The sequence below is a fragment of the Vicugna pacos genome, chromosome 16 (assembly GCF_048564905.1).
Source record: "Vicugna pacos chromosome 16, VicPac4, whole genome shotgun sequence".
Taxonomy (NCBI): domain Eukaryota; kingdom Metazoa; phylum Chordata; class Mammalia; order Artiodactyla; family Camelidae; genus Vicugna; species Vicugna pacos.
The window spans coordinates 34,118,931-34,135,397 of NC_133002.1; the positions used below are offsets into that span (position 1 = coordinate 34,118,931).

A 16,467-nucleotide genomic window follows, 5' to 3' on the forward strand; every position below is an offset into this window, starting at 1 on the left:
GTGAGCTGTTGGCTTTTCAATTACTGTAGCTTACCCCTCCTGAGTTTCATACACATTGAGTCATCATGTCTACAGGTGACTGATAATCATCTGCACTACTCAAGTTACCGTAACTCAGAGATGAGGGGATCTGATGAGTGCAGTTGTGCGCACGTGAAGATCTGAGGCTCTCCCAGCCTCCTAACAATGAACAATGGTCTGCGTTAACCACAGAACTCAGTCACATATTTCCACTCATCCAGGGGTTTATGTTCCTCTCCCTGTTTTGCCCCTTACAACTTCAGCACTCAGCTGTTTTCTGACCTGTGCTGCAGGTGGTACAGACAATGAAACTGGAGGCCTAGTTAAATAAAGCACACTCTTGGGAGAAAGGATAAAAGCAGGGTTTGTGATGTGCCTGCTCCACCCCAGAAACTTTCGGGAGCCTCTCTGTTAGGTGAAAAGATAAAAAGATTCCCAGGGGCCCCCAGTATCTGGGGACCCCGGTAGAGCTGGCCACACTGGAAAATCATCAGTAAACTTGAAAAGGCCAGGAAGCCAAAGTTCATCACTTCTGTGTCACTTTCAGGGGACTGAATATTTGTGACTTCAGCTGGCTTTCATGTTCTCAGTCTCATTCTTCCAAAGAGCTCTGATCCAAGATCTATTCAAGCTGGAAGCTGAAAAGAAGAACCATTGATCACTTTGGCAAAGATCTACTTTTCTGTTCCTTTTTATTGAGTTGCCAAGGCACAATGATTTTCTTCGGGTATTTTTTTCTCCCAGGTATCTGTCTGGAAACCATCAGGTTGGCCTTAAGGTAGTGGGGACGCAGACAGTTTCATCTGATTAGATTAGATCTTTTAGCTGGTCTTTCTGGCTCCACTTTCTCACTGTTCTGATCCATCTTATACATTGCTGTTACGTTAATATCCTGAAAATAACATTTTGACCACTGGCCTCTCTTGCTCAAGGGCCTGTCGTGGTTTGCCATTTGTCCAAATCTAAACCCTGCGATTGGTCATTCAGAAGGCCCGTCCTTGGTCCTACCACGTGTTATCTTTCTTCAATACCTCCCAAAATGTTGAATGCCAAGTGCCAGGAGGTTCGCAGGGCATTTGAAAACCCTGATCTACACGGCAAGAAAGTTATTTTCTTTTTAGTTCTCTTACAATCTCCCTGATTATACCAAGGAGAAAGATTTAGACTTAATTAGATGATAATTTTCTTCAACATAAGTCGCACACTTGGGAATCTGTTTTTAGCAAAGAGAGAGGGGATCTTTGTTTCCAGGTACTTAACAGTATGTGATCAAAGTGCAATAAATTGCTGTGTTTCGTTGTCTTTTTTTTTTCATAGTTACCTTCTGTTTGTGGCAAGTGATTCTGGTTTTCCATTTATGTTAGTGATATAAAGTTTCCTTAAAAAACAAGTTTCTTTTAGCAGAAAAGAAAGAAAATGTGAGGGGGTAGGGTATAGCTCAGCAGTAGAGAGCGTGCTCAGCATGCATGAGGTCCTGGGTTCAATCTCCCATTACCTCCATTAAATAAATAAACCTAATGATCTCCTGCCCACTCAAAAAAAAAAAAAAAAACCCACACAAACAAAAAGTAATAAAAGAAAAAAATTAAAAAAAAAAAAGAAAATGCGAGCTGATTCAAACAAAATAAAAAACCCAAACATTTACCAAAGTGCTTTCTAGGTGCCGGGCACTGTTCTCAGCACTCAGTTGACGTAGATACAATGATTACCCCCATTTGACATGACCACGCGGAGCCAGGTTAAGTAAGTTGCCCAGGTCACACACACGCTGTCTCATTACAACTAGTAATGAGACAGCGTGAAATCCATACCATCTGACTCTAGAGCTCATGCTCTCGGCCACCACATCACTGTGGGGTGTGAGTACTGCAGAACGTGAAGGGGTAAGTGAAGTTTGAGAACTGCTTTATCCCACACGTCCTGATACAGCTGGAGCCAGACTCGCCTACTCCTCCCTGCTCTCGTCCTGGCTGGTCGTACTTTCAGGGCTTCATTCACGCTCATCCCTCAAATAGGGTGTCTCTTCTGCCTCTCTGAAAATCTACACTCTACCAGCTCATCAAGACTCTTCTCAAACCTGAGGTTTTCCACGAACGCTTGCCCTTCCCCAAGTACTCCTGAATTTTTTTTCTTGCATTCACTTAACATTTAACTATACATTTGGTACCAAACCACCCTGTCCTTGCCTTATAATTCTTTTACAGAAGACATGTTACCCACCAGCTTAAATACCTCAAACATGGCATTCAGAATAAAATCAAAAGCTTCCATGGAGCAAGACAGCCCTTTCACAACTTTTAACATTTACTTTTCTCCAATTCCAGGTATCCAGGTCTTACTTCTCTCCCCTTTGGATTGGAGAGGCCTCAAGAACAGAAACTTGGCTCTTCCAGTCCTTCCTGTTTTCTTGTGTATTTTCATCCCTGGACTCTTTACTGTATGGCAGTGACAAGTTTGGGAATCACAACATGCCTAGGAAATGTTAGAGAGGAGAGGATGTGGTTCGGCAGATCTCTCAGAATTCAGCATCTACGGAGTGGAAAAGCATCAGGAGTAACCGTAGCCTCACTTCCACCCCCTGCCACGTCTTCCCCGCCTTCTCTTGCCCCTTCCAGCCACTCCCCATTGCGCACACCTGCCCTCACTGCAGACCCCGCTCCTGCCTGCCCTGTGGCCAGAGAGCCTCTGTTTTCTAACACACAACACCCACACGCCCTAAAGGTGGCTAAACTCTGTTTTCAAAATTTCTCAGCAGTTTGACATGAGAACTAGGAGAGGGTGACCACAAATAAATTTTTCAGTTAAATGTGAGATAAGCCCTAATGATCACCTATGCATCAATGATACATCTTTTCAAGCAAAAGAAGAATAACACCCTTTGTGAAGAGGACAAAGATCATCGTGCTCTTTCATCGAGAAAGCCTTTCTAAAACCCTCTACACGTGAAACCCTTTTATTTAAATTTCAGCCAGGATGGTGACTGATGTGTTTGGGGAGTGGTAAGTTGGAGTCTAGGGGACTATTTTTTCTGCCTCTGCAGCTATTTGAAAAGCTGCCGAGGCCAGTGGCTGAGCATCCCCAGGTTTTGCAGCACTTCTGGCCCCCGCCTCCCTAGTATTACAAGCAGAAAGTAACCAGCAGGCTAAGAGTTCGGGAACTGACTGTCTTAAGAGTTCGGAACAGCAGAGGTGCAGAGGTCCCCGCACTCCTGCACACCGGTAGCTCCCCTGCCTGCTCCAAGCCCCCTCCTGGTGTCCTCTCGTTTCCTTTCTCTCCAGAGTTCCCTTCTGACATGAGCAGTGGAAACAGCTCCTGTGGTAGCCTCACTCTAATGACATCTCTCACTCTCCCTTTTGTCTGCTGGCTTAAGTTATTGTGACCATCCAGACGTGTGCCGTCAAGCACTGTCCCCTGAGCCGTTAGCACCGTAACGGAACCTGGGTTCGGCCTGGGCTGGGTCTTCCTTCGCAGGCCACTTGTCCTTCCTGTCTTTTCATGGACTCTGGAAAATAATCTTACAAACTGTCTGCCTTTGTGCCGTTCCTTCCGTCACTCTTTGTCTCCCTTGTTCTAGGTGAGAAGCGCCACTGCTTTGACGTCAGCTACAACCCCAGCTATATGTACGAGAAAGAGAATGAGATGATGCAGACCCGAATGATGGACCAGGCCATCAACAACGCCATCAGCTATCTCGGTGCCGAAGCCCTGCGTCCCTTGGTCCAGACACCGCCTGCTCCCACCTCGGAGATGGTCCCGGTTATCAGTAGCATGTATCCCATAGCTCTTACCCGAGCCGAGATGCCAAATGGCGCCCCCCAGGACCTGGAAAAGAAGAACGTCCACCTGCCAGAGAAGAGCCTGCCTTCTGAAAGAGGCCTCTCCCCCAACAACAGTGGCCATGACTCCACGGACACTGACAGCAACCACGAGGAACGCCAGAATCACATCTACCAGCAAAATCACCTGGTCCCTCCCCGGGTCCGCAATGGGATGCCACTTCTGAAGGAGGTCCCCCGCTCTTATGAACTCCTCAAGCCCCCACCCATCTGCCCAAGAGACTCCATCAAAGTGATCAACAAAGAAGGGGAGGTGATGGATGTGTACCGGTGTGACCACTGTCGAGTCCTCTTCCTGGATTACGTGATGTTCACGATTCACATGGGTTGCCACGGCTTTCGTGACCCTTTCGAGTGTAACATGTGTGGATATCGAAGCCACGATCGCTATGAGTTCTCGTCCCACATAGCCAGAGGAGAACACAGAGCCATGCTGAAGTGAACACCGGGCCCACAGGTGATGCACGCTTGAGCATTCAACAGCATTTTTAAAAACTGATAATACCCCCGCCTAACAAATCACTCTGAAAACAAACTCAGTTCCAAACCCCTTTCCATACCATTTTTTAGCATCCAAAGGGTCTCATTCACAGGGGCAACAGAGAACGGCTGTCCCCATTCAGAAGTTGTTTGCAGATACAACACGTTGCTACTTTTGTGAAACCTTTGTTCTCCCATCAGGCACTGGAATTTTATGATGTTTAAAAGCCAATGAAGTATCTGGTCATTATCTTTTGCAGCAATAGAACAGGTCTCCTTTGGAGTTTGCTGCCAACTGGAAGAGTCCCCTGGTTGTGCTGCATGAGACATTTCTTCTGAGCTACATCAGCCATATGTAGAAAAGCCTTTCTGTCACATGCTGTGGTCCACATAGAAGAGCTGACCAGCAGGCCTTGCTGGGAAGACCTGCCCTTCTGCACTTCACAAGGCTGAAGGGTTAGGATATAATTCCCCCACCTCAAATGACAGTCTAACAGTAAGGAAAAGAAAAGCCATAAAACAGGTTACCAGTAACCAACCCCTAGTCTCCAAGCATCAGATCCACTTAGCATACAAGCAAAAAAAAAAAAAATCATCTGACATAAGACTTCTACTCTTTATCCTCTCATCTCCAATTAAAAGCTGCTCTGAGTCAAAGCATTCATGGAGAGGAGAAACTCCGTATCAGAAGAATCAATGGTTTACATACAGACCATCACTGGAACCCCAGGAGGTTTTCCACTGGGGGTGATGGCATCCATTTCTGATGATCAAGATTGGCAGGCGTGGTTCTGGGGGGTGGGGGTGGGGGAGAAGATTTAGCAGCAGCACCTGGGATGGAAGAGAGGCAGGAACCACCACCTGAAAGCATTTCATCTCCTTCATGGAGTATTGCTGCACAAACCCAAAGCAAACTTGCCAACGATTTTTTTGACAAAAAAAAACCCAAAAAAACCAAAGAATCCAAAAAGTATGACTTCATTTTCCCTTCCCCACAGGAAAGGAATCAGGGACAGATGCCATGATCAGAGCTGAGCCTCAGGATGGGGTGAGGAGGGGAGCACCCCTGCTGGCAGGCTCTCCTTGGTCAGGCAGATTGGGGTCCCACCCTCCCCCCATTTTGAGTGGAGCTGTTGTGTTCCACAAAGATTCCTGAAAGTCTGACCTTGGTTCTGCAGATGCGTCAGCCATCTTCATCATTAATTATGGGAGACATGCTATCAAGGAAGAGGGTTACGATAATTGTAAAATTAGCACTGGGATAGGAGTCATGAAATCTGTTCGCCAATTCCATATTTGCCACTAATTAGCCAAATAACTTGGGGCAGATGACTTAACTCTTAAAATTAAGTTTCCTCAACCATAGAATTAAGACTTGGATTGAGATGTTCTCTAAGATCCTTTCCAGCTTTAAATTTACGTGATTCTGCAGTAACCACAATTATTTTTTTTTAAACCTCTTAATGTAAGGATATTAAGCAGAAGAGGATGTATATGAATACATGTTTCGCATTGCTTTGGTGTGAAAAGGGTAGTATTGTTAAGTTTTTCCTTTAACCACTGAGTTGTGAGTGTGAGGAGGATGGTGCGGAGGAACAAAAAACAGGAAGGTATTTTGATCTTGCCCCAAAGTGTACACACAAAGGGGCACCTGCAGCTGCTTGCCAAAGCCTTTTCTTCTTCTTCTTCTTCTTTCCTTTTAAAGAACTCATGTTAGGGAAAATAAATTCTGCTTCCAGGGACAACTTCAGGGAACCTATTTACAAATGAAGAGTCAGCTGTGTGCACATTTCTACCAGAGCCAAGAATCCCGAATTCCTGGTAGATTAGCGTTTCATGTATCTGCCTTGATATTTCAAAAGGGCTTATGCATTAGGCTCGAACTCAACTCGTTTATGTGCTGCCAGTAATTAAAACGTTCCACCTCAGACTGCACAAATGGCTTAGCCTTCTTTGTAGCGTGGCGTCTGTCTCAGGAAAAAAAGACTTTGTGAAATTCCATGGCAACGGTCCCAACATGTTTGAGATTTCAGCGAAAAGACTAGACGTATTTCGGTGTGTAGTCTCCAGTACATCACTGTATTTCCGTAATCCTGGACTACGGCTACACCAGGTTGCTTATACCCATTGTGAAAGAGGAGCTGCTCATTATATTCTTGAAATAGCACACATCCTGTTGACTCTTCAGGGGACAAAAGAGAATTTGGAAGCAAGGATTAGTAGGAGAGAAAGCTAGGGGAAGCGAGCACTTCCACCGGATTAGTGGGAAAGTCTTTAATGAAGAGACCAACTTCTGCACCTTAAGATAGCGAAACTGAGGCCTATCCCACGAACCTGGGGACTCTGTGTAGACATGACCTTCATCTTCCCTGTGACTCATGGATTTTCCGAATGATTTCCATTCTTGAGGTCAGTTTTCTGAGTGGGGTCAACCACTCACACAGGCTGCACTTTCCTTGTAGCGTTCTGAGCCTAGACTGGGACACACCAAGTCCAGAGAAAACCTGTTTCTGGAAACTCGACATTCTTAAATCTTAAAATTGAACCAGCTGGTTTGTTGTGGTTACCACCATACAGGTAAACACATACTCCTGCAGGCACTCCTGATCCTACTTAATGCCTTTCCTTTGCTGAGGGTGGGAAAGAAGGTGAAGGAGAATCTTAGCAAGAGGCCCAGAGAGAAGGGCGGGGCAAGAGTCACATCTGACCCTGCTGGACGGTGAGGTCCTGGGGCAGCTTCAGACAGCACATCTCCTTTCTTCGCCAGAGTCCTGAGGAACATAAGCCTGGTAGGTCTTCTCTCTCCATTTCCCACCAACCCTCTTACTTGCCAGGCCTCCCACCACACACCCAGGAGGCTGAAATCTGAGGAACGATCAAACCCATTAGAAGTTTCCTTACATCCAGGATGGCAGACTCGGGGTGAGGGTGGAAAAGGACGAGACCTGGCTCCCCTGATGTTCCTTATCGCTCTCCGAGGTGTCGCCTAGGTGTTTCCTCCTGGCAGAGAACTAAATAGAAGTGTCTCCCCATTACCCTCTACCACCACCACCAGGGGGAAAAAAGATATTAATAAGTCCACCAGTCTACAGATCCTTTAAGTCATTCTCCCAAAAAGATATTAGCCTGGATACAGATAAGCTAGCTAATCTCATGCCCCGTTACCCATTCTGGGCTGTTCCTGACCCAGCTTCTGATTTTGTCAGTGACAAAATGTCTCACCTTTTAAATGCAGGGCTTAACATTTTGCCAGGCCTAGGTGTAACATGACCCCTGATTTCTTTTGCAAAGAGAAAGGTTTAAAAACACAAAGTCATGCTCAGTCGAAACATTGTGTTATTAACAAATCTCACATCCACATAGCTTTTTCCAGGTAGCCTCTGTATCACCATTCTTATTCTCCTCCCCTGTTTTTGTTTGTTTTGTTTTGTTTTTTCTTTTTACCCCCTGCTAAATGTGAGGTTTAGAGTGTTTTCAGAGTACAAAAGCAGTACTTCTGATATATATCCCAGGCCACGCAGTAAGACTGTAATGGAAATGCTGAATGTTTAATGTGTAAAGTCCTAACTTTAAAGTGTACCCTCCTGAGAGCAGGAATGTTGGTCTCTAGTGGAGATCTGGAAACTCTGGGACACTCAAGTTTTCAGTCATCACGAGTCCAAGCTCTTCCAAAAAAGACTCAGAATTAGGAGTTGGGAACTCAAGAAGAGAAAAGAAAGTGGACTGATGAAAATTTTGTCCTAGGAAATAGAATCAGACTGTACAGAAGAAGATAAGATATAACACAGTGATCTCTCTTCTCTTTTAAAAAATGAGGAGCTATTTTTGTGCTCAGACAGAAAGTGTAGTTCAGAGAATCTCTATAGGCAGAGGTCAGAAAAGCAGAATGATTTGGGGTTTCAGTGCCTGTAAAGAGGACAATTTTGACCTGAAACCACACGCTACACTTGGCCATCCCTGGGAGAGGACTCTGTTCTCTAAGCCTAACAGACTGAACAATTTTGAGAATGATCAGTGAACTCAGGGTTGGAGACTGTGGACTTGGAAGAGCCTAGAAGAGAGATGTATGCTTTCATCTTGTGTGAGCTCACAGCACTGTACGTCTGTTTCCCCAAGCTGTGTACAGCCTGTGCCACACTGTGTCATCAGCATGAGAAACAGGTCGTTGCACTTTGAAGAAGCTGGATGCAAGTTTCCTCTAAATATTACAATAGTGGACTATCTTATCCACTGATATTGAGTAGTTATTTGAAACTGGAATGTTAATATTTTGATTAAAAAAATGTAAGGACATAACAATATCTACCTCTCAAGGATGTTGTGAGGTTTTATGTAATTTTGTCTATTGGGTAATGTTACTTTGTTTGTGTGGGGTAGGGTGGGGCGGATTATGTTGGATGGTTGCAAAATTTTCACTGTATGTCCTGTATCTGGATTTAAAGACATGGAAAATATTCAAAGACCAGACTAGGACCATAATAGTAATTCCCTTGCCAGTGGAGGCAACTGACCTCTAACACACAGTTTCCTTCATGTTGTTTTAATGCCTAAGAGTAAAGACTGTGCTGAACCTTAGAACCACATGCTACAGATACTTCATGGCTTTGCAGCCAGGGAAGTAGATTAGCTTTCCTCCCTCAGCATCTTAGGAGTCCTCGACTATTAATTCTCCAAGCAACTTAGAGTTTCTTCAAACTGCCCTCGCTGTCCATCTCTCCATCCACCTCAGTTTAGAAAGCCCGGGGAGCAGTCCCACGATGCCACCCACCTTCTCCCAAGTTCACACCACCCATCTGCGGGGCCTCCTTCATAGTGTGGCCGTAGGTTCAGCTTTGCTTCTTCCTCTCCTAAAGACTGAGAACGAACATCTTAACATGTCAGGAAAATGGGGCGGCCTTGAAAGTGACTGATCCCATTGCCAATGACTCATTTATTCAAGGACTTCTCCACATTAGCAGACAAGGCCCTTTTCGGTGGGCCTGCTTCTGTGGGTTCACAGAAACCAAATGACTGTGGGTTGCAAAGAATTAGCAGGTCATTTGAAAAGCAGACATCCCTTCACCCAGACTGTGGTTTTGCATGCTCAAGTTCTCAGTCTGTGAGCTTTGGTGAGGGATCATTTTGGCTACTGGAAAAACCATAGCTTATTTTTAATTTCTGCTTGCCAAAGCCACCACACGTGTGGTCTGTGGATGACCCTTGTCTGCAGAATGATGAGGCGGGGGAGGGGCGGGGAAGGGACGGCGGTTTGGGGCTCAGGGCAGCCTTCCCACCAGGAGTGAGGGAAGGAGACCTTGCTGAGTGGTTTTGACACAGGCTGTGCCCACAGCACTCTCATCTGGGTTTCTCAGAAATGCCCTCTTTGCTCAGCAATGACCTTCCCTCTTGACTCCTCTCATGTTTTACCTGGAGTCTAGCCGCTTGGAACCCTGTAAGGCGCCCTCCTCCTCTGTAAAGACTATGTAAAGAATCAGCTTCTGAAACGTAGCCATGCTAACCTTGCCAGAACCCTAACGAGTACATCCCTGCGTCAAAGACCACCCTGCTGATAGTTTTCAAGATTTTTCTATCAATGTTTGATTTTTACCCTGAAAAATAAAAAAAAAAGTACTGGTGTGTTTAAAATTAGTCATTGTGCCTGCCTCTCATTTTGTAGTTACCGCTGTCAGAAAATGGAAGGGTTTAGTTCTGCCCCCAGGAACAGTTTTCTTAATTCAGCCCCTCTATTTCTTAAAGTTCCAATGCCCAGCTAAATGGAATTAGCATCAGAATAAAACATCTTGCCTGATGCCTGGCTGAGCCCGCTACTGGCATCCTGCTGCTGGCCCCCCTGTCCCCATGGTGGGGTCCCAGGTGCACTGATTAGTTCACTAACGGGACCCAAGGGGTCCTGGGGGTATGGTGTCTCCCCAAATACCACCCTACCTGCCCTCCCAGCAAGGATTCTTCCTAAAAGATAGGCAAGTCCTGATTTTTCCATCTCTGGGGTCTCAGAAACATCCTCGCTGGGAAACTCAACTTGCAGTTGAACTCAGCCACATTGAAACATAGTCTGCAGGTACTCGGAGGCCCACCTCTAAGGTCTGGGACTGGAGAGAGACCTAGGAGGATGGCCCAGGGATAATGCGGCTCTCTTCCTGGCTAGATATCCTCTGTTCTCTCTCAGAAAAGGTCAGAAAAGCTTCTGAGAGCCTCCCCTCAGCCTCACCCAGAACACCTTCCCCTCCTCTGGGATACAGGCAAGAGGAAGCCATTTCTGAAGTTTTAGGATTGGCTGGCCTGGGCCAGGCTGGTGGCGGCTTTCGCGGGCTCTGTGTCCAGCACCATCTCCCTCGTTTCAGTACCACCAGACTGTCCTGAGGCTCTCCAGCCGGCTTTCCAGTCTCAGCACTAAGGGTAGGGGGAGACGAATGTCATTGCAGCCTGCCTTTGTATTGGAACATGAAATACATTCCAAAAACGGCCCCTCGGTGGCTGATTTTCAGCCTTGGAGAGGATGGTATGTGGCCTTCCCCATCCTCACTTCCTTCCTAAAGCAGAAACAGCTCAGGGAGAAAAGAGAGAGGCGAGGAGACTCCCCCTTTGTCCAGGAGGATGCTCTGCAGCTGGCTGGCGCTGACACTGGGGCCAGGGCTAAATGGACCTCCTTCCAGCCTGAGGATCCTTTACTAATTCTTGGGAACTAAGTTGATGCTTTAGAAGGTGGTGGGCCTGGCAGGTGGAGGGGGGACCACCCCACACCTGCACCCTCCCCCTCCCCCATCACGCAACACAACCAGACCATTCACCCACCTGCAGGCAACTGCCACCCGAGGGCAGACAGGGGGACAAGGACCTAGCTCCCTTCCCTTCCTCCCACCCCCTTGGATCCAGAGTCTGGGAAAAGTGGAGGTGAGAATTCTGGGAAGGCCAGGAACTGAGTGATGGTGGAGGAGCTCTTGCAGTCAGGACCTGACACCAGGTCAAGCTGCAGAGCATTCCCGGTCAGACAGTTGTTTGCATAAAAGCCAAAAGCCACTGCACCTGGGGTGGGGAGGCCCTCTGGGGAGGTACTCCCTGGCTCAGGGGAGAGGGGGGAAGGAAGGTGTCATGGAAAGTCCCTGAAGGACACGGGGTGTTGAATTTGCTGCGGTTTTGTTTTTAACTCTGTCTTGACCTGTGAAGTAGGCAGCTGCCTCCCTTCCCCCAAAATAACAGAACTTCCCCCAGAATAACGTGAACAGAACCAAGGAAAGAGCCTGCAGTGGAAAGAATGGAGGTTAGAGGGCCTGCGGGTGATGTAAATTGCCCCCCTTCCCCAGGACTGAGGGGGCAGGAAGCCCCAGAGCAGTCTTTTCCCATCACCTCGCCTCCCCCCTCAACCCCACCCCCAGGCCCCCTGGCCCAGAAGAGCTGCCTAGTCAAATAAACCACAGCCCTGGGGCGGCTGGTGGATGGGAACTAGGGGGGCAGAAGCCACCTCACCCCCAGGCTGGTCCTTCCATTGCCTTGATTCCCATGCTATGCCCCCCCCCGCCGGAATCACAGTCTCAGCACCTCCACCTCCCTCTCATTCACAAACCCTCACTGCCCTCCCCTAGACTCCTAGGGGGGTGTGTGTGTATGTGTGTTGGGGGAAAGCAGGCAGAGTCAGTGGATCCAGCAGAGCTCGAAGTCTCAGTAAAGCAAAAGACGGCCTAATGCAAACTCCAGCTGGGCATTTGGACTCCTGGGTTCCTATCCCAGCCCTGCTGGTGACCCTGGGTACTTTGCTTTCCCTCGCTGGGCCTTGATTTACCCCTGGAGTCAGGGATCTCTGAAGCACTTTCCAACAGAGACTTAGCATGGCTCCAGCCGGGCTTTTCCCATAATCCTGAAACAAGAACAGGAGAGGAAGAAGGTCCTGTTCCCCCTTCCTTCTTTCCCCATCAAACTCGGGCACTGGGAGGAAGCAGAGGCGCTGGAGCCAGGGTGATGGCGGCCTATGATTTTCCCAAGTGGTCATAGAAAACTGTTCTATGAAATTCCCATCCTGGCCCACAAGGTGGGGGTGGGGACAGGGAGGTGACAGTGGAATAGTGGGAAACTCTGAATATGGGCAGTGAGGTTGAGACTGAACCCCGGGCCCCTGTCGGCTCTCAGGACTTCCTCTTAACTCTTGGTGGACCCAGTGACCAGATTCCCAGGTTGGGGCGCCTGGGAGAGGAAAGCGAAGGCCAGGCGGAGGGGGGAAGGGGTGCGGTGCGGTGCGAGGTGGGAGTTGAGGGGGGTGTGAGGGGAGGGGCAGCGGCACTTCTGAGAAACAGCTCTGCGTCTCAGCAGCCCGCAGCCTAACCCCCTGCCTGCGGCTTCACAGCTCGCTCCTCCTGCCGCCCACGCCGCTCGGGGCCTCTCCGGGGGTCGACAGCCCCCGCGGAGGCGGCGGCTGCTGGGGAGGAGCGACAGCTCGGGGGACAGCGGAGTGGAACCCTTGGGGCGGGGAGGACGGGGTGGAAAATGGAGGAAGGCGTGGGTCGCGTGACACCCTAGGAGTGAAAACCCATCCCTCACTGGGGTCCCGAGCGCTGGACCTTGGCACTCCCGTGTGTCCCCCCTCCTCCCCCAGCCCAGGTACACTCCCATCACACCCTGAGCAGGATCCAGAAGTGAAACTGCTCAGGGTCACAGCCCAGCGCCGCCGCCGCGCCCCGCCCCGCCCTTCCGGGCACTGCAGCCTTGCAGGATCTCCCAGCGCTCGGGCGACTGCAGGGGAGGAAACTGGAGGAGGGGAAGGGGAAGTGCCCTGCGGGGCAGTCTGCAAGGCGAGGCCTTCTCTCCTGGGGGTGCCCGCTCGTAACCACGAGTGGGAACCTCGAGAGGCGCGGACTTGAACAACGGGAGCAGAGAGGCGCCCGCACTTCACGCCACGGCCACTGGGTGTCACTGCAGCCGCGCGGCTGAGCGGGCTCCGGCCATGGGAGACGGGGCGCGCGAGTTCCAGGGGGCGGGGAGACCCGAGCCCACCGCGCCCGCGAGGCCCTGCCTGGCCTTCGCCCTTGGATCCCCTGAGGTGCCTGGATGCGGTGCTCAGGCCTCCTTACACCTGCCTGTTCTCTACAGGCCTCCACCCAGCCCACCGACTCGCAATGGGGAGCAAACCCCTTTGCCCCGCGACGGATGGGCTCACTGTGTGGGGCCCTCCGAGCCTTCTCCCGCGGGCTGGGGATCGCAGCGCATCCTCGGCGGCGCCAGATGCGGAGAAAGTCAAGCCCCGCAAGCGCGCCCCCTGGCGAAGCGGGTGGGCCTTTCCGCTGCAGAGACGGAGGTGGCTATTCTCACACACATACACACACACTCAGTTTGGGGGAAGGGGTCCAAAATGTGGGAACCTGTATCAGATTGATGGGTGTAAGAGGGCTGTGGGTAGGCCAAGGCTGGAAGAAAGGAGACACCCTGGAATGTTTTGGAAAATTGGGGGTAGTGCCTGCTAGTAATTCCACCTTCTACCTTGTAGTGGATCTAACTCAGGATGAAGGTGGGGCAGGTAGATGCAGAGGAACATGTCCATTGGCTGTGGGTCTTTGGGGTGCACGAGGCCCATTCTGTACCTATGTACAGCGTCCCCTCTAACTCCAAGGTCACAGGGCCCAGCTCCATTACAGAGACCCTAGAGGGATCCATGTGGTGACCCTAAAAGAGTGTGGCATTGGCCTCCCACTCTCCCTCAGACTCCCCAAAACTACCACAAGAGAAACCCAATCCAAGTAAAAACAAACTGCTTACCATGAAAACAGGTACCGTGAGGTCTGGCTAAACAATCCTCCAGCAAAGCAAAGAAAAATCCGCTCCTTCCCGGGGGCAGCTGCAGCCCTGCAACAGGACGCTAGAGGCCATCATAGCTTAACCATGTGGAATTGAATTTCAGGCTTCTCTAGCCTGGTACAGCACAACCCTTCTCAGCTCAAATGGTACCCCAACTTCCCAACACCCCTTCCGGTATGGAGATCATGGGTGAGGGGAGCCTGGGGACCAGCCTCAGCCCCCAGGAACCAACAGGACAGGAAAACAGACTCTGCCACAGACCCTGCCACAGACCCTGCCACTGTGCAAGGTGGACCATCCCCTGACATCTCCGGGCCCCCTTTTCTGCCTGCTGGACTAAATCAATGGTTCAGTAATAGAAGCCTTTTTTCCAAATATACCATGAAGCTGAACTCTCAGATATGAAGGTAGTAGTTCTCCCCAACCCCCACCCCCAACCTGTCACCCAACCCCTGCTGGAACCCTTGGACTCCAGGAAACTATTAGAAAACTGCTCATGTAGACAGTTCAGAAGAAAGAACCCTTCTGAGTGCCCTTGTGCTCCCCAGCCTCTCTCCTTCCCTCCCTCCCTCCTCCGTGTGCCTGGCACGGGAGCAAGAGGAAGGAGCCAGGCAGGGTCACTGACCCGATGTTGAAACCTCAGGCCTGCACCAGGAAGCCTTCCACCAGTGAACTTGGAGGCTGCATAGATTTCATTGACCAGGATGTCTAGGGAGCAGGGAGAGCATGAACTGGCCAGAGCTTTTTCTGTCTTGATGCCGCTCCCAGGGCATCCTAGGAGAGGTGGGCTTCCCTAGAATCATACCCACCCGTTCCCAGAGTCCAGAAAGTTGGCACCAGCCCTCCCTGCCCTCCATACCTGAGCAGGCAGGGAGGCCAACCCTGTGGCCATACCCTCATACAGGCCCATGGTGCTGCCAAGAACAGCTCTGTACCCCAGCACCAGACTCACAGGGCCACCCTAGCCCCAGGAACTGGTGTCCCTGGTGCGCTGCAGGCCACTGAGGGCCTGGCCCCTGCATGTGGGCCCTGTATCATCCTCTCTTGATGCCTGGGTTCTCCTTAGCAAGGGGAGATTATGAGGAATTTCCCTTTTTTCCCCCAAAGTCTTTCTTTTCCTGATTTCTGAAATGTTCTTTAATATGCACATGTATTTTTTTTATAATCAAACCCAAGAACTTAATATTGAAAAGACATTATCTGAGACACCAGCCTCTACCTCCTCCACAATGCCCCTGCCTCCCTCCCACCAGTCCAGATTTCCTCATAACCACAAGCCTCCACTAGCCAGCAGTAGCTATCCTTGGCAGTCCCTTCTGCTGTCTGGCCTCTGTGGGTCACATTGCATCCTCAAAGCTGAGGAAGTCTAGCTGCCGATTTCCAGTACTCGCTACTCTGCTCAGGGCTGAGCCAGCTGCTACCTCTAAAGGCCCCCAGGTCCCTCATAGTGGCCAGCACTGAGAAGGGTGAGGACAAGATGGGCTGAGTCTGACTTGTGTTCCTAATTCCATGTCAATTTGCCACTTATAAAATGGGAATGGTATCTGTCTCACATACTCCAGTTAGCTGACTGACATAGAAAAGTTTGGTCCCCTGCCCGGTGCCTCAGGCAGTGAGGGGACACTGTGTCCTGGGTTTGAGTGTGTGTGGGTGTGTGGGTGTGTGTGTGGGCAGCCTAAATCCCTGGATATGCTTAAGAGGTGATTCATTCTGACCCCTGTACTCTCAACCCAGCCTGGACCCCCAGGATCCATGCTTCGGAAGTGGCCCTGGGCATCCGTGGCCAGCCACACAGCCAGCACCAGCCAGCTTGGGCCCAAGGAACAGCCATTGATGGGATGGCTCTGAGAACTGTGGCAGGTGGTGGCAGGTAGCAGGCAGTTGGCTACCCTGTCCCTGCCTCCCCAGGTCCTGCTAAAAAGAAACAAAATCTGCACCTCTCTCATGCCTGGGCTGCAGTAAATCCTTCCGGGAAAATTCCCAGTAAGTTTCAGGTTGAGAATGGAGGATGCCTTTCTGCCCACCTCTGTCTGACAGACCTGGCTCTCCAGCCTGGGATTAGCCAAGGATGGGGGTGTCTCGGACCCGAGTGGCTGCCTGGGCTGCCAAACCTGGCCCAAGGGCTGGCTATGGTGGCTGGTCCTTCTCAAGGTCATCTCAGAGCCACTACCTCCCCACTTTACCCCCAGCCAGAGACCAGGGCTGCAGAGAAGGGGTGGGCTCTCCAGGGGACGACCCCCTACAGGCCACTTAGGAATTCTGCCTGGAAGTCAGCCAGGCAGGGGTTGCCAAACAGCACAGACCTGGGTTGAAATCCTGGCTCTCCCACTGATTGGGGCCGGTCTTCCCA

At 50.2% G+C, this 16,467-nt stretch overlaps 1 protein-coding gene across 5 annotated transcripts in view; it reads left to right on the forward strand.

The window, feature by feature from the left end:
- The window catches only part of IKZF3 (IKAROS family zinc finger 3), an 81,636-nt gene extending 73,000 nt beyond the window's left edge, over nt 1–8,636 (forward strand). For 4 of the 5 annotated variants that reach the window (XM_072938782.1, XM_006214256.4, XM_072938783.1 and 1 more), the window contains one exon: nt 3,596–8,636. In XM_072938782.1, the coding sequence (XP_072794883.1) occupies nt 3,596–4,299 (704 nt within the window). In that variant the 3' untranslated portion in view covers nt 4,300–8,636. The remainder of the gene's footprint in view (nt 1–3,595) is intronic. The other variant, XM_072938781.1, reaches the window with a different exon arrangement.
- Nucleotides 8,637–16,467: the final 7,831 nt, after the last annotated feature.